General features: G+C 43.6%; 1 protein-coding gene across 1 annotated transcript; it reads right to left on the bottom strand.

Moving 5' to 3' along the window:
- Positions 1 to 4,770: 4,770 nt before the first annotated feature.
- On the bottom strand, positions 4,771 to 20,700 carry DNTTIP2 (deoxynucleotidyltransferase terminal interacting protein 2). Its single transcript, XM_066600781.1, has 7 exons — positions 20,580 to 20,700; positions 15,164 to 17,385; positions 13,654 to 13,792; positions 12,417 to 12,512; positions 11,981 to 12,145; positions 11,027 to 11,136; positions 4,771 to 5,635 (listed from the first exon to the last, which is right to left on the bottom strand). Exons 1-7 carry the CDS (start codon positions 20,646 to 20,648, stop codon positions 5,542 to 5,544), a joined length of 2,895 nt encoding a protein of 964 aa, XP_066456878.1. The 5' UTR covers positions 20,649 to 20,700; the 3' UTR covers positions 4,771 to 5,541.
- Positions 20,701 to 20,824: the final 124 nt, after the last annotated feature.

Raw genomic sequence — 20,824 nt, forward strand, 5'->3', positions numbered from 1 at the left:
TTTTGCCATGCAGAACAAATAGTGCGTTCAATTTATTGTAGAGGTCATTAGGGATACACTGATACCAAATATGTGGGATTTTTTATTTTATTTTTAGACGAGCGGAAAAGTGTGCAAAAAAGGTTTTCTTTATTTTTTTCTTTTTTCTGTCCCCATTGGTGATGTGAACCATAAAAGCTCTGTTTGGAATGATAATGCATTACGGTATTTCTGTACGGCAATAACTTATCGCTTACAGTAGCCCTTGGTTGCCATAGCAACCCATAATCGCAAAAAGGCCGGTAATGTCATAGAGGGTGCGCACTGTCTATGACCCCTGTACGTGCCGCAATTTACATTGTATGGGGTTAACCGCCGCAATTGATTTTCTCACTAATCCCCGCCGTTGCAGCGGGAGGCCAGCCTTCAGTCACCGATCCCCAACGTTGCAGCAGGAGGCCAGCCGTCAGTCACTGATCCCTGCTGTTGCAGCGGGCGGCCAGCTCTCAGTCACCGATCCCCGCCAGTGCAGCGGGAGGCCAGCCGTTAGTCACTGAACCCCGCCGTTGCAACTGGAGGCCAGCCGTCAGTCACGGACCCCCTCCATCTGCTATTTATCCCTGAACTTATAATTCTGCTACACCCCCTTTAACGAAAACAGCCAAATCGCAGTTGCCCTCGGCTTACCTTGATGTTAAAGGCAGGGAAACCGCTTGCGACTTACTTGTAACCAAAATCCAACCAAATTGAATATTTTGCGCCTGCAGCGTTGCATTTCCATTACGTGACACCATTGTGTGTGACAATGCGCTCTCCATAGTCCTTGCTGTAGGGCTTATTCACACAAACACGTGTGCTCCGTATTACGCCTGTGCAATATGTAGTGAATAGAATTCTGTTTGGTCACGTGGGTTTCTGTCGTGTGCATTTTGGTCATGCAATCAACTCAAATCAATCTCATTTTTGTGAGATTTGAGCACGATAACACATATTAGATAGATTAAATTTAGCTGCCCACTGAAATCAATGGGAATATATTTGTGTGGGTTCTTGTGCTTGCAAATATGCAGGACATGTGCGCACAAAAAATACAATAAATATGTAAGCGCACGTGCAAAAGCGCTATGGCCATCGTGCAAATGTGCGTGTTAATACGCTTACAGCTGTGTGAAGCCGACCTTACAGATGATTGCTTGGCTGGACTGCAGGTGTAGCCTGACACTTATCTCCATACTGCAAGCACCTGTAACGTAGCAGACTTGGGTTATGTTCACACAGGTCAGACATGGGGCAGATTTTCCGCAGCACTTAGGCCGGCTTCACCTAAGCGTATTTGTGCACGCAATACGTAAGAAAAAAGAACCCATTGATTTCTGTATTTCGTGCACACATTTCGGTCACGCAAAAAGTAAAATAAAAATTAAGAATATGCTCTAGTTTTCTGAGCAGTTCCCCATAGAAGTCAATGGGGGGGGGGGCGCAAATGCACATGCAACACGCAAGGAGATATGTGAGGCACCGCGCAATTCTGCTGGAAAAAGAACACATATGGAACTAATTAGCCATTTAAAATCGAGGCATCTTTGTCTACCGAGCACAAATGAACAGGTGGGAGTAAAAAGTACAGTAAAATACGCCGACGCGCACTCAAAAAAGCATTGCTTATCCCGCAAATACGCATACGGTCATGTGAAGCAAGCTGTGAAACGTAGAATGATATCGCACTCGCCAACATGCGAATTTCCCACAGATGCAAAGTGTTTTTGTGTTAGGCATCACAGTATGTGAAAAAAAAATTGCAGGATGTCCCATCTTTGTGAGTTCCCTCGCAACCTATTGTTTTCAATGAGGCCAGATTGCACAGTGCGCGATGCGAGGTTTCCTACTGAATCCCCCAAATGCGTTGTATCCACATATCCAAGCGCAATAGCGGGCTGAGTTTCACGGCCCAATATCACGCTCAGCCGTGTGAAGCTAGCCGAAGTGTGCTTTTACACAGGATGATCTGTTGGCCACAGATGCCCAACATGTCGCCCCCACAATAATTGTTCGTGGGCTTTTACATAGAACTAAGAATCGCTGACTGAATGGAGGTGGAGCGCGCCGGGGATCGTTCTGTCCCGCTCGCCTCCAGTCATTCATAGGTGATAACTGCCTGTTTACACGGAACGACTTGTCGTTCAGTTTTCTGAAAATTGCCTATTCTCTAAGCGGAGGACAAAAAATATATATATATTTTTTTTTAAATCGCAGCATGCTGAGTTTTGCTGCAGACTACAGGCGGACGGCTGCCAATGAAGTCAATTAACATTGCAGATGGGGCGCAGGTACGATACCGTGGGAAATACAAAGATTTGAAAGGAAAAAAAAAAAGTGAAAATCTGTACTGCATATGACCTATTGTCAGCCGCCACGGTCATCCACAATGCAGAAGTGACAGATACGCGGAATCTCTGGCCGGGGTCACAGCCGGATTGCGCTGGGCAGCCTTAAAGGAATGATCCAGGATGTAAAACATTTTAGGCTCCTGTCCACGGGCGAATTTTTATTGCGCTCCCCACGGCGATAATCCGGCCGCGGGGAATGCAGTGCATGCTCCCCCCCCCGTCCACGAGTGGAGAATCATAGAGATTCTCCGCTCGTATGTGGCAAATCGCAGTATGCTACGATTTTTTCGCAATTCCCCGCAGTGAGCCCATCTGTCAGATAGACTCAGTGAGGAGAACCGTCAGCTGTCTCCTGCCCCCCTCCAGCGGCTCCCGCCGTGGAGATCCACTGCGGGATATCGCTACGCCCCTGGACAGGCACATGTCTCAGTTCGCTTCTCTGCAGCAATAGCATGCCACACCTGTATCCAATCACTTGAAGTGGTGACGCACGCAGGTAGGGTGCAAGACTACGGAGGACAGCGACTTCTGCTCTTTGCTAAACAGACTCGAGGCGTAGCTCACTGAATTGTATCTCCAGTCCAGGGCCGGCAGGTGTGACAGGATATATGCCAAAAGGTGTACATAAAGATTATCATTAAAACGAAAAAAAAAACCAAAACACTAGATTGTTCGAATTTGAACGATAATCGTTCAATGTAAAACAGCAAACGATCGACCGATGAACAATAAGCGAACAGCAAGCATGAGAATCATCGTTGGCTCGCTCGCTAATCGTTCAATTGCTCTCATCGTTTGAACGAATTTTTAGCGATTATCGTTACTTTTAAATGGGCCATAACACTTCAGAGCAATACTATTGGAAAAGCCCTGAAATCAAACAAGGGTGTAGCAGAGCTGAGTGCGTGCCAACATGGTGGGAAATCAAACCAACATCTAACCATCAGGTACGCCAACTGTGTATTTATTCCACAGGATCAGAAAAAATAGTTCACCTATACCCATTCTGTTTAGGAGTGGCCCAGCCTGTTACATCTGACTATTTATGTTAAAGGGTCACTACGATTTTTAAAAAAATGATTTTTTTTTTTTTAATCAGTTTTCCCCTTTGCAGGCTGTCTATCCAATTCCTGGTGTGAGGAGAGTGCTGTTACATCTCCCATACATTGTACATAGAGGAGACCCTGGTGACCTCTCACTATGGCCACCCTGTACATAGGTGGATTTGCATTGTGGAATCCGGAACGGGAGTCAGTCTCCGGTTTCCGCAGCAAATACAGCCCATGGCATGCTATGGCAAATCGCGATTTTATCTCCACGAGCGGAAATAGATTGCAATTTTCCGTTCGTGGATTCTGTGCAGACTCCGCATGGACAGCTTCCATTGAAGTCAATAGAAGCTGTTAGATCCACAATGACATTGCAGGAAAAGTTGCGGATTCCGTATCATCGCTAGGCGATGACGTGGGAAAAGCAACATGTAAAAGAAAAAGTCTGTACTGCGCATTTCTGACAGACGCTGGCCGGGCATGGGATCCTTTTACGCACATTTCAGCAGAATTTGCCATACAGAAAATTCTGCACGTCTAAATGCGGCCTTTGATGCAGGATTGCTGGCAGAATTCTGCCATTCTCAATTTTGTATCAAAATCGGCATGTCAGGTTTGTGGATTTATGGGTGGGATTTGACACACGGCAGCAAATCCCCGTTTCTTCTCTCACTTGGCTCTCCCGCCTCTTCCATGGACTTTTATATGCTGCATGTACTCTGATCTGTCAGTGAGCTAGGAGTCCATCTAATCCACTTAGACAGATTTTAGCAATTTTCCAGAGTGTGTGAACTGATTCGGATAAATAGAGGAAGTTGTATTTTTCTCTGGTGAGATATGTTAACAAGTTTCTTATATTCGACTTTACTATTGATTCATCCAAAGTTTGTTGAAAGTCCAGTGCCTGTTGCAACAATTTTTGTTGCATTTTTACAGCCATACCTTTTATATTTTTGCAGCAACATAGCTGTTTTTTTGTGGGTTAGGCCTCCTGCACACGGACGTATTTACATTGCGGAGTCCGCAGCAGGCGTCCACCTCCGAACGCCACAGCAAATACAGCCCATAGTGTTCGATTGCAAAAATTAAATTCTTCATTAACTTTTTCAGGGGCAATAGAAGAGGGGAAAAAAAAGTCTGGCATGGTTTTTCATGATGTTCAGTGCGTGCAATAATTGAGGGTAAATACAGACATGACAAGATCAGTAAAGTGTACTTTTAATTTTACATAATAAAGAATCTTTTCTTATAAACAAGAAAATATTTTTTCCTTAAATATTCTAAAAAAAAAAATAAAAAATAAAAAATAGCATTTTTAACCCAATTAGGGAACTAGACCATGCAATTCCATGATCTCTCATATGATATAGACTGCAATACTTCTTTATTGCAATAATTAATCTTGTACAGCATAACACTGACAGGCATCCTAATAAGGCCTTTTTTGACAGGGCCTAACAGATGCAAAGAGATAACAGGCTTACAGGGTCTTCATTAGGTCCCCAGCTGCCATGAGAACCTATTGGCACCCCCATGATAGCATTGCTTGGGGGTGCTGTTTGGAGCAACGTTCCCTTTGTCAAACCCCTTAGATGCCACAATCACTACTGACTGGCATCTAACAGGTTAAACTGCGGGGATCAGAGTCATCTTTAATCTTGGTCATTACAGTTGACACCCAACCACAGGAGAGAGGAAAACTTGCTGGTCAGTGAGAGTCCAACCATTAGAACAACCACTGATCCATAGAATACAGCCCTGATGCATCCCAAAGTGTGTGCAGCAACGAATTCACACCTCTGTTCCCTTCACTTCAATGGGACCGCCAGCCCAGCAGTTGGACTCCCACTGATCAGCAAGCTGTGCCCCATGCTGCAGATAGGGGATACCTTGCTGTGGTGCGAATACCTCTTTAAGCTGTAGGTTTGGCTTTACTTATTGGTTCCAGTTATCATGTATAAAAATAGGATTTTTACAATGATCTAGGTGTAGATTTTTTTACAATGAGTTTGTAAAGTACAAATGTCTTCTGTCTTCATGTTTAGTTACAAGCTTAGTATATGCTGCCAGTCTCCTTCTGTGGGGTAAGAGTGACTGTAACTTCGAAATAAAGAAAACTGAACAAATTATGTCCGGAACTTTTTCTTCTTTTTATTCTTCTTGCCTTCTGCGCGGGCGGCCTTTTCTGCCATGATCTCCTTGAACTTCTTTTTATTATATCTAGAAAGAAAAACACAAAAACATAAGACAATGCTGAGCAGAGCATACGGGTGCCAGATAGCCGGGGCACCAACAACATTTTGCAAATTACAACAGCGCACATAACCCACTGACATGAGTGGTGTCACCTCTGTAGAAACTTAGGGAATAGAAAGCAAACTTTGTGAATCGTGACAAGTGAGCGTTTCTCTCCTTTAAGGGACCTCCAGGGTCATCGGGTCCAACGTCCTGCATTGAGTAGGGGGTTGGACCCGATGACCCCGGAGGTCCCTTCCAACTTCACCATTCTATGATTCTAATTCATGACTCCACAAATACATTTTCCGACATTAAAAAGGTTTTCTAGGACCATTTTAGGTCAACAACAGTTGATCGGCAAGGATTTGCAGTTCAGGATCTCCAACGATCAGATGATTAAAGGGACAGAGGAGTTCGATCCTGATGGCCTAAAGTAAGGATAGGACGATAAGGTAGTCCTGGAAACTTCCCATAATCCTATGACAAACTATGTTTAATTAGTGCAGTGGTTTGCATTATGATCACTATGTTCTGTGACTTTTTTTTTTAACCACTTACCACCTAAGCGAGTTTTGGCCTGCGTGCCCATGCCAAATTATTCAAATCTAACAGGTCACTTTATGTTGCTTTTTAAGTTTTGGTCTGTGTTCGAGATGAGCGAATGTGCTCGGCCACGCCCCTTTTCCGCCCGAATACCGCGATTTTCGAGTACTTCCGTACTCAGGCGAAAAAATTCGGGGGGCGCCGTGGGTGAGTGAGGGGTTGCAGCAGGGAGTGGGGAGGGGGGAGGGAGAGAGAGAGGGCTCCCCCTGTTCCCCGCTGCTACCCCCCACTCACCCACGGCGCCCCCCGGCGACCCCGAGTACTTTTCACTCGAGTACTGAAGTACTCGAAAATGGCGGTACTCGATCGAGTAATTACTCGAAACGAGTACGTTCGCTCATCCCTAGTCTGTGTTTTAAGTTTATTTTTGAAAAATGCTGATTTTTCCAGTTTTTTTTTTTTATTTGCAATTTTCTGCTCGTCGTCATCATTTTTTAACCTTCCTCTTCATATTTTGTGGACATTACGAGGCTTATAAATATAGCAGCAATTTTTCAAAATTGGAAGAACATTCTCAAACTAGATTTTTTCAAAAAGACCAGTTCAGTTTTAAAAGGTAGTTTGAGGGGCCTGTGTATTACAACCCCCCCCCCCCCATAATCACCCCATTATTAAAAACAGCAGCTTTAAAAGTATTCAAAACCACAATTAGGACATTTGCTAAAGCTTTAGGCGTTTCACAACAATTAAAGCAAAGGGGAGGTGAAATGTAGACACCTCTATTTTGCAGATCTTAAGTTTTAAACTTTTTTTCTGCATCGCCTCCAGAATTATCACACAAATCTCGGTATTAGGGCTCGTTCACACAGGCATATGGTCACTGCATATTACGCATGCGTATTTCCTGTGCATAACACACAGTGAATGGAGGCAATGAAAGTCTATAGGCTTTCATTCTTCCATTCACACCTGCGTTGGAACTGCGAGGGGACATCTGTATAAAACACAGGAGAAATAAATCGTTGCATGCTCTCTCTCTCTGCGCTTCATACTGAGCCCTTGAAGGCCTGCGTATTGAAATGCTGCCCCTTTGCAATGCCTGTGACAGGGCAGCGTTTATTACGAAGCCCCGTCTGCATAGAGCAGGGAATGTGTGCAGCATACCTCAAACACAGGCCTCCGAAATGAAGGAGCACCTTGTGGATTTTTGAGTCTCCCTTTTATTGGGACCTCTTCCAGATACAATTTCAGGTTTACACAGCGGATTATGACAATTCTTTTTTTTCTCGTGGATTTCACCTATAAAACTGTGGCAGAAATAGGCTAAGCTTCGTATTTCTGCTGCAGATTCGCACGCGCATTTAGCCCCGTCAATAGGAAAAATCCACATGCAGAATTTCTGCTGCGGATTTTGCCCACTGACAGAGCTAAATTCGGGTGCAAATCTGTAGCATAACACGCAGCAGAAATACGATGCTGGAGGGATCTGCCGTGGTTTTAGATACGGAATCCATGTGGAAAAAAAATCTGCTTTGGATTCCGCCGTGTGAACATACCCTTATTGTGTAAGGTCTGTATATGCCGGAGCGGTGGAGTTGGTAAGCCAACCATCTGACTTCTCAATTTTCCCCAACTCCTCCATATATTGATAAACTTATCAGGCTTCTCTTGACCATAATGATAAAGACTAGGTATCCTTATGCTACTTCTTCAAGGATTTTAGTTGAGATTAATCTGTTCTGCACATGCTCAGTAGTTAAGCTCCTCCTCTACAGACCAGAAGAAATCGCTGAGCAGCGGGCATACATCCCAGAACTGCTAGAAAGACAGTATTAAAGGCAAGTAAAATCATACCTAAACTCTCAATAAACTTTGCATAAATCAAGAGTCCCCTGTATGTTCCCTGCAGGGCTGTGGAGTCAGGGAACATTAAGGAGTTGGAGGTTTGTCTTCCAGACTCGACAGCCCTGGTACCGTCTCCCCATAACTGGTTGCCACAGTGATCACAAGCCTGGATGACCAAGCTGATTGGTCTCCAGGTAAAGCTCTGTGATCTCAACTGTCAGACAGTAAGAGGAAAGTGAGAGAAAGAGTGCGCTAGCTCTAGGAAAGGGGGGAATGTTGTGGTGAAAATGTAATTGGTTATTTGTTGCCCTCCATCTAGTATTCGAACAGCCATGCATGTTCAATGTATAAATTATGAGGATTGTATAACCTAGTCTTATAGACTTACTGGAACCATGTTAATATCTGAACATAGTACCACCATTGTCTTGTAATTCTACCACCATAAGCTATAGAATTAAGGCCCATTTACACGCAAAGCTCTTTCAAACGACTGAAAGTTTGTGATCTTTTGGCATAAAGTGTTAATGGCCACTAATTGCCATTAACACATCATCTTCATTTGCATATAAAAGGACCTCCAGAGCCCAGCCTGTGATTAATCCCACACCCAGCTGTCCACACAGCTGCTTTGTTCTCCTGGGGCTGCCTGCAGGTTACAAAGTAATCTCCCAACTCTATAGCGAACATAGCATGCGGTCTATTGAGAGACACTTTATCTCTCTGTGGCTGAATGATGGATTAAGTAGAGATGAGCGAACGTACTCGGATAAGCACTACTCGTCCGAGTAATGTGCCTTATCCGAGTACCGCTGTACTCGTCTTGAAAGATTCGGGACGCGCTGCGGAGCGGGGAGCTGCAGGGGAGAGCGGGGAGGAACGGAGGGGAGATCTTTCTCTCCTTCTCTCCCGCCCGCTCTGCCCCGCTGCGACTCACCTGTCAGCAGCGGAGCGCCCCGAATCTTTCAAGACGAGTACAGCGGTACTCGGATAAGGCACATTACTCGGACGAGTAGTGCTTATCCGAGTACGTTCGCTCATCTCTAATTTTAAGTAAACGTTTTACCCCCAATGGGCGCATGCGCAGACCCCGTGGCAAGGTTTGCAGATAAATCCGGGGGCCTTAGGTACATAATTTTATCTCTCCTCACGAATACGATCCGACCAGGGGGTGAAAACACGTATGGGTGGTCACTAAGGGGTTAAAAGACTGTTGGCCCGTGTAAAATGGCCTTAACTATAAAAGACAGGAGAAGGTTTTGGAGAGTGAGAAGTATTTTGGACCTGTGATGGGAACGTCCTCTCACAGTGTGGTTCCCAAGAGGTCCTCTGTTCTCTGACTTCACTGCTGTTTCTCCGATTGATGCAGATAAAGTATACATAAGGCTCTTGGGATGCGAGTATTGATGTTACTATTGTTTAAGAATTATTACAAGAAGTGTACGTAATATCACCAGCTTCATGTCACCTATTTTATATACCTCTGTTAAATTATCGTATTGATAAAATTGTGTTGCATCAACCCATCTGTCGTCCTTTAAAGGCGTATCCAAACTTGTTGCCTTTCAACTTGGCAAAACAAATATCTGCATGAACATTTACAATCTTTGGTCGGTACACAAGTGGTTAAATAAAGATGTATTTTGTACGCTTCCCATTTTCAGTTTGTTATTTTAAGGATGTGTAAGCCATAGCAACAGAAACAAAACTGCTGTATATAAAGACCTCACAAAACATCACCCTTTACCTAAAATACTTCCTCAATTAGCTGAGAGATAGAAGTGGTGGTGCTATGTGAGGAGGACTTTCTTACACTCCGTACAGCCCAAATACCAGTGCACCGTGTAGTCTGAGGCTGTACTCCACCAATCCACAGTAGTTAGTCCCTCTCAGCCTTGTGGGCTTAAGGCCCATTTACATGCAAAGATAATCTTTTAAACGATTGAAAGTTTTAGCAATCTTTTTGCATAAAGTGTTAATGGCCAGTAACACTATAATCTTCATTTGCATGTAAAAAGGCCTCCAGGAGCGGTTTGCAGAGCTGTGCACAAGCTGCACTGTTCTAGTGTGGGCTGCTGGCAGGTTGCAATGTAATCTCTCAAGCTGGAGAACACAGCATGCTGTCTATTGAGAGACACTATCTTTGCGGCTGAACCATGGTTTTTAAGTTCACCTTAAAATCATTGTTCAGACGAAAAGTGCATGATGCCCACGTTTGTATGTAACAATTATCTCTCATTTTTGGTCTAAACGAATTTTGAGCGATAATCGTTACGTGTAAATGGGCCTGCAGTCAATATGGCTGAGTTTTCTTTTTACAGACAAACACCCCCCCACACACAGTGTATGACAACTGCACCTTCCTAGTTGAAATGCAGAAGGGATTACAGGGTTTATCTATAGATCTGACCCCCACCTGCATAGGCTTTTTAAGGCCTTATGTCAACGGTAAAAAAAATTAAAAATCCGCAGCATTTTTCCCGCACGCTGATCCGCGCCCCATAGGGATGCACTGGACAACTGCAGGTAGTTAAAATACCTGCAGATGTAATTTTCCCCTTGAGCCGCGGATTGCGTGTGCGGGAAAAAAACCACGACATACTCCATTTTCATGAGGGTCTCTCGCGGGGACGGCTCCCGCAGGCTTCTATTGAAGCCTATGGAAGCCGTCCGGATCCACGGTACACCCGCGCCTGAATTTCTGCTCTCCGCGCGTGTGAGAGCAGGAGTTCAAAAAAAATAAATAAATAAATTTTAAAAAAAGAAGAATGGAGTGCCCGGCGCATGTGCGCGGCACGCTGCCGGTGTGCCGACCACATCCGCCAGGCTGCAGAAAGAAGATCCGGCCGTGACGGAGGGCAGGTCCGCAGCGTTCGGACAGGTAAGTAAATTCTTCTTTTTAGCCTCACATCATTAGAAAAAAAAAAGTATGTTCTAGTAGTATGCAAACATGTCTAGGGTTTATCTATAAAGAATGAAGATTACCTCCTAAGCTCAGAATCTGCAAGAAGTTCATCCACCATGGTTCTCTTTCTCTCCTTCTTGGGAATCCGGGAATGGTAGTAGTCTATGGGGTTGTCCACAACAGTACCAACCTTTAGGCAAAAAAAAGACATTAAAAGAAATGTAAAATGTACTACAAATAACACTTCGGCCATTTTAAAATGCCTGTTAATGTTAACAGAGTTTCTAAAAAAAAAACTATTCCATATAAAGTAAGCTAAAAGTCACATTAAACCAATTCATATTTTAAGATTTCAGAATTTATATTCCAATACCAGCAGGCCTATACACGTAGTATGCTACTTAAAGGAGTATCCAGGATTATTTTTTAATGGGCTAAGAACAGTAAACTGTATTAAAAATTTCAAAAAGAACTAAAACAAACAAACAAACAAAAAAAAACAACCATTACTCCTCGGTTAAACATCTTGCCATTCTAATTATCCCACCGATCCTGCGATGAAAATGATACCTATATCGTTCACATGACTGGTGCAGCCAATCACTGGCCTCATTGATTATGTCCATGTGGCACATGACCACTGAAGCCAGTGATTGGCTGCATCGGTCACGTGAATGATGCATGTCACGCTATTGTCACAGGCCCAGACGGGATGATTGGAATGGTGGTGTATTTACCAGGACATTATTACCCCCTTACTTTTATACCATTTCCTGCTCTTAGCCCCACCTACCAGAAAGTTTCCCTAAATCAACCATAGCAGCATACACCTTGCTAAAAGAGCTTACATATCAGGAAGATAAAAGCTTCAACAGCTATTTTAATCAATATAACGAGTTACTAAATAACTGCAATTGGGGTAAGAACCCATAATGTACATGTCTGACAACACTAATCCTCATCAAGGATGTGATATTAGTATACTGTGTCATCTTAGTGACTGAGCAGAGAATACGTATTCTATTATTCCATACCTCGAAATACTTTGGAAAGCCCTGGCGATCATTCTTTTTATAAAAATGTTTTGGGTCCATCGCAGATCTCATTTTCAAAGCCTTCAGATCGTTCTTTAATTCGTCCGTCAATTCTGGAGCTTTCATTTCAAACCATCCCCTTCCACTTGTTTTATCACGTTGCTCCTGCAAAACACCAAATTGAAATATGTATCACCTCGAAGCAGAAACTATGACATAATCACTCTCATATTCCCCTGCATAGGACTATAGACACATTAAAAAGGAGCACTTAAGAGTTGGAGCAGAATCAACTTCTAGATAAGATGGGAGATTTATTCAAAATCGGTGACATCCACACCAATCCCAAGAATGGGGGCCTGGTGTTCCCCTCTTCTCCCCACTGCGGGAATGCTTCTCCCATCCACAGCGATGGCACATTGAATGGAGCGTTTACCTTGCGGAATTTTTTCAGTTGGTTCCGAGATTCTAAATATGGCGGGACGCTTTCTTTCTTCTCAAAGTCTGGCGTTATGACACTTTTCTGAAGGAGCTAAAGACACAAAAAGATAGACTCAGATTAAGACATGCACGTTTCCACCGTGTATGGAAAGGAAAATACACAGGACGAAAGCGAAGTGCGTTGGAAGAGAATGGAAAAATCTAGCAACCGGAGATCAAACTAAATCCTTTCCCATATGATAAATCATAAGCAAAACAGTTATTTGTGTGATGTCCAGTGCAGGTAGAGAACTTGGTACAGAACGTACACTCTAGTTCTTCTAGGACTATACAGATTGTAGATGGGACATTCATCAGGACTGTAATTCAGTAAGACTCCTCAGAAAACAGATTACAGTGTATGACCGGCGATTTAGACTGGTTATAGAAGTAGGACAAGTATGGAATCCAACTGAGAAGCTCAGGCATAACTGACAAGTTTGTGTAAAAATGACCCAACAGTCCAACCGGAAACATAAGGAACTTGATGTCCATAATGGAGAGGGATGCAGAGGTTGGCTTCACCCCAATAGACTTTTATGACCTGGTTATGTAATTTACACTGGGAGGTCACATTTACAAGAAGAGAGGGTCATATTAAATCAATACCATTCTAATGCTGCACAAAATAATAGACAATCAAAGTCTTAGTTACATTTTTTTATTACCTTTCCTGTCTTTTAAGGCCCTTTTACATGCAAAGAATCTTTCAAAAGACTGACAGATTGAGCAATCGTTTTGCATAAAGTGTTAATAGCCATTAACACTATTATCTTCATTTATATGTAAAAGGGCCTCTAGGAGCCGTTTGCAGAGCCCAGCATGTGTTTAATCACACATCCAGCTGTGCAAACAGCTGCATTTTTCTGCTCGCAGATTACATTATCTCCCGGCTACTGTAAACATGCCATGGGTAGGACAAAGTGCAGTCTATTGAGAGATAAATGTGTTTGCTTTATCTCTCAGTAGCTGAACCACAGATTTTTTGCTCACCTTAAAGTTCAAGCGAAAAGCACACGATGCCTGTGTTTACATGTAACGCGTATCGCTCATTTTCTGCTGTTTGAATGAATTGAGCGATAATCGTTACGTGTAAATGGGCCTTTATTGGCATCTCTAGGCCATGCGTGTAAACACATTTAGGATAGTACTGTAGAATTGCGGTTTTACAGGCATAATATGTAAAAAATTACCTCATCTTTCTTTTTACTTTCCTTCTTCATCTTGCTAAGTAAACTTGGACCAGGATTTGGCTTTCCTGCATCGAAGTTGATATATAGGCCCCCCATCTGCTTTAGGTTGATTCCTGTGTCTATACTGGTGGACAACGCACTGCACAAAGAAATAAAACAGAATTAAAAGATACTTTAAAAATAAGTCTGGAAGTACCAAGCATAATACGGTATGTATCAGACTGATATGGTATTACTAAAGCTTTGAACTAGTAAAGGGGGAAATCTGATGAAAAGGGACCTTGACGTAAAAAAAAAGACTCATGCAGATCACAGCATCTAAAGTCATATCTGCCATAACAAACCCTTCTAGTTTAAACAGATTTTGTGATAGGCTATAACATTCTTAAATCCCCTTGCAGGGGGCCAATTGTTCCTAACGAACTTGTTGTACACCTACAGTCACTGTACATTCGCCTATAGAAACACACAGTGGCGTGGGAAGGTGGGGTGGGGTGTAACAGGGGAAATTAAACAACTCGTCATCAAGAATCCATGTCAAACTCCTGGAGTGTCTATAGAGCATAGAAATATTTAGCCATTATGATGGTAATTAGGTAGACGATATATCCTATTGTAGTCCCGGAACATCTAGGCAGTCAATCCATGGTTGCCAGACTTTCAGGAACTTTGTCATGGTATCAGTTCTAAATCGCATGGATCCATTCATATAGAGTTATTGTGGAAACTCTGTTGAGCACCTCAAGGAAAGAAAGAAAGTCCACCAGCAAGGGAACAGGTTTCTGAGTGTCCCTGATTGAGTGCGGCAGTGCTCATGAGTGCAAACTCTATTCATTTCAATGGAACTGCCAGAGAAAACGGAACGCTTAAATCCGCTATATACAGCATTCCCATTGAAATGAATAAAGCAGCAGCGCGTACAGTTCATCACTAATCCATTCATTTGGAGACTTTATAACACTACATGTTCACTTTAATTAGCGCAACTAGGGGTATGGTCACACAAAGTAAATGCTGCTGAATTTTCGCTGCAGACTCCGCAGCATTTCTGCATTTCAAAAAACGCATCAGAATCTGCACCGTCAATGTGGATTTTGACCAGGAATCAGCTGCATATTTGCAGCCGATTTCAGTAGCTACAGCACTTCCCCCTCACCTCGAAATACATGGCACTGTCAGTGTACCCCGGGCACAGCCCCCCCCCCTGGCAGCCTCTAGTGAGCGCCGAGCCGCTGGTCAGGTGATTCTACTTCTGCATCACATGATCAGCAGCTTGGCACTCACTAGAGGCTGCAGCGTGGCGCTGTGCTGAGGTGCGCAGACAGTCATGTATTTCGGGGTTAGGGGGAGTGCTGTAGCTAATTAAATCAGACGTGGATACACAGGCAGTTCCTGGGCAGCATCTGCGCCCATAGTGTAGATTTTGACGCTAGTTTTTATGCAGAAATTTCCACAGCTGAACTTCCCCTCCATGTAAACATACCAGAGACATGTTGTAAACATTACTTACAATCCTTTTTTAGGTCTGTTTATTAAGGTTTCCTCTTCATCCTCCGGCTCATCCTCATCAATAAAATCATCGTCATCTTCATCCAACTCTGGCGTTTCCTCTTCTTCATCAACCTCATCTTCAGGTTCCAGGAAATACTTCTTACTGGAGTCCAGCCCAGCATCTTTGTCTATAACAAACAGCCCGTCTCCCGATACATCTTGTAGCTGCTGTTTTGATGCTTTTTTAAATTTGTGTTTATCTACAACTTGTTCATCGTCGTCCTCCTCTTCTACCTCCATTCTATTCTCATGTTCTTCATCATCATCTTCATCCGACCCGGATGAATCCCCTTTATCATCTGCCTCATCGTCTTCATCTTCGGGTTCCTGGAAATACTTTTTACGGGAGTCCACCCCAGGAACCTTGTCTATTACAAACACCCCGTCTCCAGATACATTGTGCCGCTGCTGGTTTGATGCTTTTTTAAATTTGTGTTTATCTACAACTTGTTCATTGCCGTTCTTCTCTTCCACCTCCATACCGTTCTCATGTTCTTCATCATCATCTTTATCCGACCTGGATGATTCCCCTTTTTCATCAACCTCATCGCCTTCATATTCGGGTTCAAGAAAATACTTTTTACTGGAGTCCACCCCAGGAGATTTGTCTATCACAAATAACCCGTCTCCCGATACACCTTGTAGCTGTTTTGTTGCTTTTTTGGATTTGCATTTTTCTACTAGTTCATTGTCGTCGTCCCCTTTTACCTCGATATTAGTCTCATCTTCCTCTTCATCATCGGACCCGGATGATGCTCCTTTTTCACCCTCCTCATCTTTATCTACAACCTCCTCTTCTATCTCTATAATATCATCATCTTCCTCCTCATCTTCATCCAACATAATGGTTTCCCTTTTCTCACCTGCATAATTTTTATCATCAGTTTCATGTTCCAGGATATACTTTTTACTGGCGTCTACCCCAGCAGCTTTGTTTATTACAAATAGCCCATCTCCCTTATTTTCACGGCGTTGTGATCCCTCACTGTCACTGCTATCAATAACCAAACATATATTCGGACTTCCAGGCATATTCGCACTTCTCTGCACACTTTGATTTGTTTCTTCAGTTGCATCCTCATCATTTGCAGCAATGCTTTTCTCCACAGCAGCTTCTTCATCTTCTGAAGGTTGTAGCACTTGGTCTGCAATAATATTTTCTTCTGGCCGAGTTTCACTAGATTGTACGGCTGGCACAGTACTGGCTTCCACAGGCACGTCAGCATCTTTCGTCACAGAGTTTTCCTGCACTTCTGCTTCTTCTAGATCCAGAACTTTGTTTATGGTACCACTACTTTCAGGCTCATCATCAGAAATAACATCTTTCTTAATTGCTGATCGACTTCGTAAACTCCTACGACAGGAAGACAAAACATTCTGTTCTCCGACTAAAGATTGGGCACCTGACTTCACAACATGTCTCTTAGGACTCTGTTTCTTAGAAGTCTCTTGCTCTGAATAATCATCTTTATTAGATTCATTGACTAGCACAACCTCATCTGACTGTAAATTTGATTTATTTCTCCTGCTTGACCGTTTAGCAAGAGGCTGTATAGAAATTCCAGAACTACAGGATTCAGCATCAGATGTTTGGTCCTGCTCAGGTTCCCTGACCAAGGATGACGGCCGTCTTGCACGAGAGCTCCTTGTAGACCTTGTAGCAATGCTTCTCACTCCTGGAACAAGAGTAGAATTTGATTCTGCGCCTGTAACATCAAATGTAAGTTCTGATACTAAAAGTGAACTTTGACTCCTAGTAGGGACTGAACGTGTGGTAGTTTCAGATTGCCTTTTCCTGGGGGTTATAGCAACAGAGGAGCAATTTGACTGTGCATCAGATAACTCTGCATCGTCTTTCGATTCAACAATAGGTTCAGTGATTAGAACAATCCGGCGACTCCTCAGCTCTCTGGTGGAGTCTGGAAGTTGTTCAAGGCTTTGTGTATTGCAAGATCTTCTTCTCAAAGTACTGGAGGCTGTAGATTCTGCTTCAGAGACATCTGACTGCCCACTTTTATGCCTACTTCTGGTGGTGATCTGTGTGCCGTGTATCGCTGGGGGGCTTCGACTTGCAACTGCAGATTTACTCTCATTTGTGCCGTTTTCACCAGTCTGTCCATGTATTATAGCAGATCTTCGGGTCCGCGTTAGGGAAGGTGATGAAATAACCTTCTCAGGTGTCTGAAAATAAAAAAATAAAACAAATATAAAAGGAGTCTTGTTACATAGAACGCGATTCATTACAAAAAAATAACTTTCAACTTCAGGGTCTGCTAAAAGTGGAATTGAGTGCACCCTAATGATGAAGGCAGCACACGTTACTCAGGAGAGAGCTACAGGTGACATGGAAATGAAAAGAGGGGGGAAGCCTCTACGAGACACGTCTGGTGGTAAGTCCTAGGGAACTTACAGGATCTCTACAAGGCTGGCTGCACACGACTGGATTTCAATTGTGGAATCCGTAATAGTCATAGAAAACCGCAGTATTCCGCACCCATTGACAAAAATAGAACATTAGCATGTCCGCTCAGATGAGTGGATAGTGATTGCGATTTCCGCGAGCAGATTTAAATTCGCAGCATGTTCTACTTTTGTGCAGACTCCGCACAGACGGCTTCCATTGAAGTCAATGAAAGCCAACTAACCCGCAGCTCATCCGCAATTGACATTACAAATAGGTTGTGGACACCTGCGTGATCAGCTAGCGACGGAAAAACACTTATTTGAAAGAAAAAAAATCTGCATTGTGCATAACCGACGGTCATCCGCAACACAGAAGAGAGAAAGTATGCGGAATCGACAGCCTGGTTCAAAGCCAGATTCCGCTGCCAGCTCCCGCATGCAGAATCCGACTTGTGTGCAGCTGGCCTCAAGCTAAGTGGAGCAATCTACTGCTGATCATGTATGACCAAATTGCTCCATTTTCTTCTTCAACTAGTTTTTAGAAATTTCACCATTGTCTGCATAGAAAGAACTGTGGTGAGAAACTCTGTAACCAACATTAAGGTATCCATAAGATTTCTGATCATTTTGACATTCGTATTCATGTTTTATGTGATAACTAAACAAGAAGAACAAAGCGTAAAAAGGGAATAGTAAATATAATAAACTAATTCTACTCAATCCTGTACATTGGGGGCAGAATTCTAACACTTTGTACTGATTAGTCAGCCTAGTGGCTAAACGGCCAGCTCCTTTAGTAAACCTAGAACTCGCTAAGTGCAAGGACACTTCTCTTCCCAACTCCTTCCGGCAGATGAATCAAAGCGCTTTGTTGTTTGTTGTGTATCTTTACACTGTGGAATGAGTGTTCAAAAATGAGATTCTGCACCCATTCATTGGTCCGTGCAAGGGTGGCTTTACACGGGACAACCATCAGCCGGAAAAAAAAAAAAAACGCCCAAATGATCGATTTTGATTAATCGCTGTCCCATGTAAATATGGAACCTGACAGAGTAGAGAAGAAGAAATAACTCAGTAATCACTGGTCGCTATGTTTCAGCTCACTGAACAACATTCGCTGCTGTGTGAAAGCACAGGAGTAATAGTTGTCCTGTGTAAAATAACCCTAGAAGCCCCTTTCACAGCACAAGACCAGGATAAGGCTGCAGCACTATCACTTTCCGTTTGGCCGTATCCTTGGAGGTGATCAAAGAAAAGACTGAAAATGCTTGAACCAAATAGCACCAGACAAGCCCCACTGATGAAATAGGGTCTGTCCAGCCTCATGCATGTCCTCCGGTGTTTCACCATACAAGGTAGTGCAGCACGCTGTGCCATTTTCCCCAGCGTTTTGTGCTGGATCTGCACTGGGGGCTCTAAACGGAGCCTCCGGCACAGATGTGAGCATGATCTACGGCAGCTGATCTCCAGCAGAAATTAAAAGGGTTTTCTGAGGACATATCCTCAGAATAGATTAATAGTTAATCGCCGTGGACCTTCGACGATCGCCTGACTGTCAGTGCAGTGGGTCGTAACGAAAGTAATGCAAAAGTGGTGATAACTTCTTTAGTAGCTGATGTAGATTGTTCTAATTGCACATGTAGTTGGAGTGACTCTTCCTCTGTACAGGGGCTTCAGAATCTTTTTCTTGCTTGTTGGTCAATAATGGATTCCAACAGTGGAGGTCCGCTCTGATCTGCTTGAAGCATTCAAAGACGAACACGTTTTTTTCCGATCTGGTGATGGGATGGAACATGGGCGTATCTTTATGACCAGAAACTAAGAATCAGTTCATGCAATGGCAGCACACCTCTTCTCCAAGGTCAAGAGCCAGCGATCAGCACAGGAAATCATGGCGACTGTTTTTTTGGATGACAAGGGCGTCATTCTCCTTTATTTTCTGGAATGAAGCCATACCATCAACAGCGAGAGGTATGTGGTGCAAATGCATTGCTTTTAATGGAGGCTATATTGAGTAGCAAATTTGTAAAGAAAGAGTCACTCCAACTACATGTGCAATTTGAACAATCTACATCAGTTAATAAAGAAGTTCTGACCACTTCTGCTATATATATATATATATATATATATATATATATATATATATATATACACACACACACACACTTTCCCACTGTAGCTGTGGCATCCATAGAGCACCAGTTACAGGGGAAATCATCTGCCTGTACTGACAATAGTAACTAACAGCTGATCTGGGTCTGCTAGGACCCTGCAGCTCTGCTGCGGTAGGGGAAACCTGGTGGTCACATGATCATCGGGTCGAATAGTGGAGGAAACACTCCTGCTTTCACACTTCACTACATAATACTCCTCAGGGTCCTCAGCTGTGACTAACAGGCAAGGACCTGACTTGTTCCTTTGCAGAAGTTTTAATCCCACACTACATTTTTACTACCTGCTGGGATTAAAGCCCAGGACCATAAATTTACTGTGCTTGGTCGTTAAAGTGTTAAAGGGGTTGTGCTAAGATATAACGTTACCCTCTAGGCACAACATAGGGTATAACTTTATGATCGGTGGGGGTCCAATCTTTGGGACCCCCATGCTCCTGAGGACAGTGGTCTCAGAGATCCCCGCATGAACGGAAGTGAAGGTGTGCGCTTCCCATTTATTTGTTCCAATGGAAGCGCCCGATACTGCTGTGTGCCTGTACTCACCAATCTCCACTGTTCCCACTGAAAAGCGAGACCCCCCTCCATTCAGGGGATTGGTGGGGGGCCCAGTGGTCGCACCCCACTGATTATAAATGTATCCCCTATCCTGAGGGCAGGGGACAACTTTATAACTAGACCCAGCCCCCTAGGATGTCTGCCCTATGGCTAACATGGAAATCACACTTCAATCCAAAACGTATGTGGCAGCTCTGAGGACTCCGCACAGTCAGCAGATTCCCTCCACATTCCCAACCTTACCGGCTCCGCCGCCCTTGTCTCTCCCTCCTCCTGCGGCTCTACACGTGTGCCTCTTCTCGTCGCCACCATCGTGCTAACTAGCTATCAACCTACGCATGCGCACAAACACGTTCCTAAACTACTGATGTGTGCATCCCTGAACACACTCCGACCGGAAACCTCATCCCAGCATAAGCGTTCCGGAATTATTCACTGTGTATAGTAAACAAAAAATGAATACAAAGGCAAAAAATGAAGAAATAAGC

The sequence above is a fragment of the Eleutherodactylus coqui genome, chromosome 4 (assembly GCF_035609145.1).
Source record: "Eleutherodactylus coqui strain aEleCoq1 chromosome 4, aEleCoq1.hap1, whole genome shotgun sequence".
Lineage (NCBI taxonomy): Eukaryota > Metazoa > Chordata > Amphibia > Anura > Eleutherodactylidae > Eleutherodactylus > Eleutherodactylus coqui.

What these genes read in the sequence shown, in the direction of transcription:
- DNTTIP2 (XM_066600781.1), bottom strand. Translation starts at nt 20,648, where the DNA reads ATGGTGGCGACGAGAAGAGGCACACGTGTAGAGCCGCAGGAGGAGGGA. An exon ending in AACAGACCTAAAAAAGGATT is followed by an intron (nt 13,793 to 15,163) that starts GTAAGTAATGTT and finishes TTCTTTGTGCAG; the next exon opens with TGCGTTGTCCACCAGTATAG. An exon ending in AAAGTAAAAAGAAAGATGAG is followed by an intron (nt 12,513 to 13,653) that starts GTAATTTTTTAC and finishes TTGTGTCTTTAG; the next exon opens with CTCCTTCAGAAAAGTGTCAT.